This window comes from Sparus aurata, chromosome 3 (genome assembly GCF_900880675.1).
Source record: "Sparus aurata chromosome 3, fSpaAur1.1, whole genome shotgun sequence".
In the NCBI taxonomy this organism is placed as follows: Eukaryota; Metazoa; Chordata; class Actinopteri; order Spariformes; family Sparidae; genus Sparus; species Sparus aurata.
In genome coordinates, this window is record NC_044189.1 from 580,722 (window position 1) to 584,752 (window position 4,031).

Genomic DNA, 4,031 nt, shown 5'->3' on the forward strand with positions numbered 1-4,031 from the left:
GCTCTTGTGTGGAGCCCCAGATCGAGGGAGATTATTAGTGGTCTTGTATGTCTTCCATTTTCCAATAATTGCTCCCACAGTTGATTTCTTCACACCAAGCTGCTTACCTATTGCAGATTCAGTCTTCCCAGCCTGGTGCAGGTCTACAATTTTGTTTCTGGTGTCCTTTGACATCTCTTTGGTCTTGGCCATAGTGGAGTTTGGAGTGTGACTGTTTGAGGTTGTGGACAGGTGTCTTTTGTACTGATAACAAGTTCAAACAGGTGCCATTAATACAGGTAACGAGTGGAGGACAGAGGAGCCTCTTAAAGAAGTTACAGGTCTGTGAGAGCCAGAAATCTTGCTTGTTTGTAGGTGACCAAATACTTATTTTACAGAGGAATTTACCAATTAATTCATTAAAAATCTTACAATGTGATTTCCTGGATTCTTTCCCCCCATTCTGTCTCTCATAGTTGAAGTGTACCTATGATGAAAATTACAGGCTTCTCTCATCTTTATAGGTGGGAGAACTTGCACAATTGGTGGCTGATTAAATACTTTTTTGCCCCACTGTAATTACTATACTCTTTTTCTATAAACTGATCGATGTACGTGTTATGAAGTTAGAGTTAGGATAGTCTGTAACTAAAGTCTGGTCACATGCTTTTCCCTGATTGTTTTGAGTATAAAATCGACAGAAAACAACAATCAATAAAACAACCAATCACAGTCATAGAACATAGAACAGTCCCGCCTTTTCAATCAGTCCTCTTTATATAACATAACTTATATAGCAAGAATCCATCTTTTTACTCCTTTACTGTCTTTTAGTTCATCAAAGCTAAATAAAGTGTCACCAGGAGAGTCACTGAGTGTGTTTGTCATTCAGGTCTCTGGATTCAGCTGCTCAGAGAGCTCTGTGCTGTTGTCAGGAGCTGCAGGTCAGAAACAAACATCCTGGATTGAACTTTTATAAACAATAAATACAGGAAACAGTGTTGAAAAGGTCAATCTGCACAATAATGTGAAACATGTTTTAATCTAAAACATGAAGTGTGAGTCAGATCAGCTGAAATAGAACCAAAGTAAGTTTTACTTACAAGATGGAGGGCTGATGGCTGAAATCAGAACAAGACAAATAATTTCAGTCACAGTTGTAAATGCCAGATTATCTTTAGTCACTTTATTCCTCTCTTCTACTCACTCAGACTGAGTATCTGTTTATACTCAGTCTGTTTAGTGCTGACTGTATTTACTTTCTCTGATGTTTGTTTTAATTCTGCAACCTAAATAAAATAAATCAATTCAAAGACTGAAATCAAAGTAGTGAAATCTTTCCTTTTTCTCTCTCACCTTTCTTCTTTTTGTAAACGATGAATCCAGCAGCACCGATGAGAATGAGAGCAAGAACAACCACTGCAGCAGTGATGAGGACGGTCATGTTACTGGGCTTCACTGTTGAACAAAATAATAGTTTATTATTACTGTTTTGTTGTTGTTCCCATGCACTCCCCTTCAGCACCCTCTGATCTCACTCTTACCCCAGTTGGTTCTGATCTGATCTTTCTCCAGTTTGGTGATGATTTCCTCCTTCACACCATAGAGCTGAAACACACAGTCGTACCTCGTCCAGTCTTCAGGTGTGACTGATGAAAGGTTCAGGTCAACACTCATCTGGAAGGTTCCATCGTGGTTGGGGAGGATCTCTCCGTGGTCCACCTCCTCATGAAGCTCCTCTCCATCTTTCCTCCAGACGAGTGAGGCTCTGTGAGGGTAGAAACCTGTAGCGAGGCAGCTGACTGGAGAGGAGGGAGTCTTCTGGAGGAGAGACACTGAGGGAAGATCTGGAGAGGAAAGAGGGAGATATTAAAGAGGAGAGAGAGGAAAAGAAACAAGGTAAAAGAAAGATGAAGAAATTACGTTTGGGTTAGGGTAAAATATCACTTTCTTTATACTAACTGTGACATCACAGTCTGAGCTTTGATGGTGAGTGATGTCACCCAAAGATGTCTGTGATTGGTCAGGACTAAAACAAATGTAACCACTACAAAAAAAGCTGATATCAGACAGGTTGGATTAATAATACAATGACAGTTCAGTCTGAGCAGCCTATATGAAGATCACTGTGTCTAATAAACTACATCAGGTCAGGTGATCCTACCTGTTCTCAGTAGAAAGCTCCTCCAATATTTCACATACTTCTTCAGTTGCTCAGGAAAAGTCTGAATCAAAACAGTCTTAATTTTTATTCCTAATTCTTTATTGGCGTCCAATAATAGTTTGGCGGGGAAAGCCTCAGGTCTAAGAGCGATCCATGTAGATGTATTCGGATCAAATTCCTTAAAATCTTCTCCATCATAACCAAACTGAACAAAACCTTTGACCTCGTCAGTCTCATCATCCCACTCACAGCCTCCCACCACCTGTACAACATGGACACCTGAGACAGAGACAGAGACTGTAATTAACACTGATTCACAGATGAAACATTCATTAGAAAGATGATCTTGAAAATATTGTACATTGTGTGATGACTGCTGTTTTTTTAGTCGTGTGCGTTCATGAATCATCAGATTATTATCAATAGTTTGTGTTGTGGAGGTGAGTGTGGTCGAGGCACGGCTGCGGGAGAGAGAGAGGTGGAGAGGGCTCAGGAGAGCAGCGCCAGGTGAGTGATTGGAGAGCTGGCATCAAGTTATTAATCACTCTTTCCCTATATATGCAGTAGCGTGCTGGACCTCAGATGGAGGAGGCATGGGAGATGCTCCGGAGAGAAGATAGGAAGGACGAGGATGAGACGCATTAGCCGCGTTCGGTCCCCCAGGCAGTATTATTGTGTAGCTGGTGTTATTAATCAAATAAAAGAGGCTTAAACACCAGAACTGTGTGCTTGTGTGTGCGAGAAGAACTCACGGTAGCCTGGAAAAGGCTACATTGGCGCCCAACTCGACTTGGTGGGCGTGCGCACAGAATGACAGAGACACAGCACCTTCAGCCAGTCACGGCACTGGGTCAGAGGCTAGGGGAGATCGCCGCGATGCACTGAGAGCAGGCGGAGGTGAATAGCCGGCAGCTAGAGGCGCTCCACGCACAGACAGAGGGGCGGACCCAGCAGCTACAGCCCGCCGGAGAGCCGTCCCACTGCCCGAGGCCCCTGGTCCATACCACGAATTCACTCGGCCCTCCCCTTCACTCCGCTATAATCCTCTCTATGCTTCCCCTCAATCCAAGGTTCCAGCCGCTACAGGCGCAGCTCTTGACCCACAGGGGGTTCCTCAAGCGCCAGGGCAGGAGTGCTGGAGGTGCGGGCAGCCCAGACACTCCCTCCGGGAGTGCCCCCTCATGGAGGTCAGCCAGGTGATCCGGGTCGCTGGCCCCCCTACACCCTCCCCCGGTCCAAGGGTTCCAGTAAGGATTCAAGGGGAGAGAGAGATAAGCGAAACTCTGCTGGCAGCAGGAGAGCATTGATGTGTGGAGTGATTTTGGTAACACTACAGTGAATATTAGTGTAGTTAATGAATTTTATTCCCAATGATATTATTCCCGCTCGTTTTGATGAAAATACGGTTGTAGCTCGTTGTCTACCTTACTACAGCAGTTGGAAAGAGTCCTCTCTCTCTCACTCTCTCTGTGATTTATTTTCATCACAAACACTCGGTGAGTTAAAGTTTTTTGACGGTGACGGACGCTGTTTTTTAGGCAGACGAAGAGTCGGTAGGACGGGTAGGAGGACGGATGCTTCCCCATGTATATCTGCGGTATTTTTTTCCTCATATAAGTTGCCAAAGACAGTTACAGTTACTACATTACCTTTGTTTGGTCATGTAATGTTGCTTTGTGGGACATTTCTCTGTGTTAAGTTGAGGGAAGGACCCGTGTAGTTAACTGACCGTCCAATCGACACGCCCCCGATACGCGAAGCCGGCTTATCCGTTAACACTGGTTTGGTACTCCAATAATATGGCCCTGGTACTACCTCCAGAGGCGTATCAGGGCTGAAGCGAAATTTCCCCCCTCGTCGCCTCCGACAGATTCACACTGAGAGGGAG

General features: G+C 44.7%; 1 protein-coding gene across 1 annotated transcript; it reads right to left on the reverse strand.

Moving 5' to 3' along the window:
* Positions 1-1,327: 1,327 nt before the first annotated feature.
* LOC115579046 (major histocompatibility complex class I-related gene protein-like) lies at positions 1,328-3,802 on the reverse strand (the record flags this gene model as incomplete). Its single annotated transcript, XM_030412502.1, has 4 exons — positions 1,328-1,466; positions 1,505-1,826; positions 2,144-2,422; positions 3,793-3,802. Coding segments are annotated over 4 exons (750 nt in total), but the record flags the coding sequence as incomplete, so codon positions are not given.
* Positions 3,803-4,031: the final 229 nt, after the last annotated feature.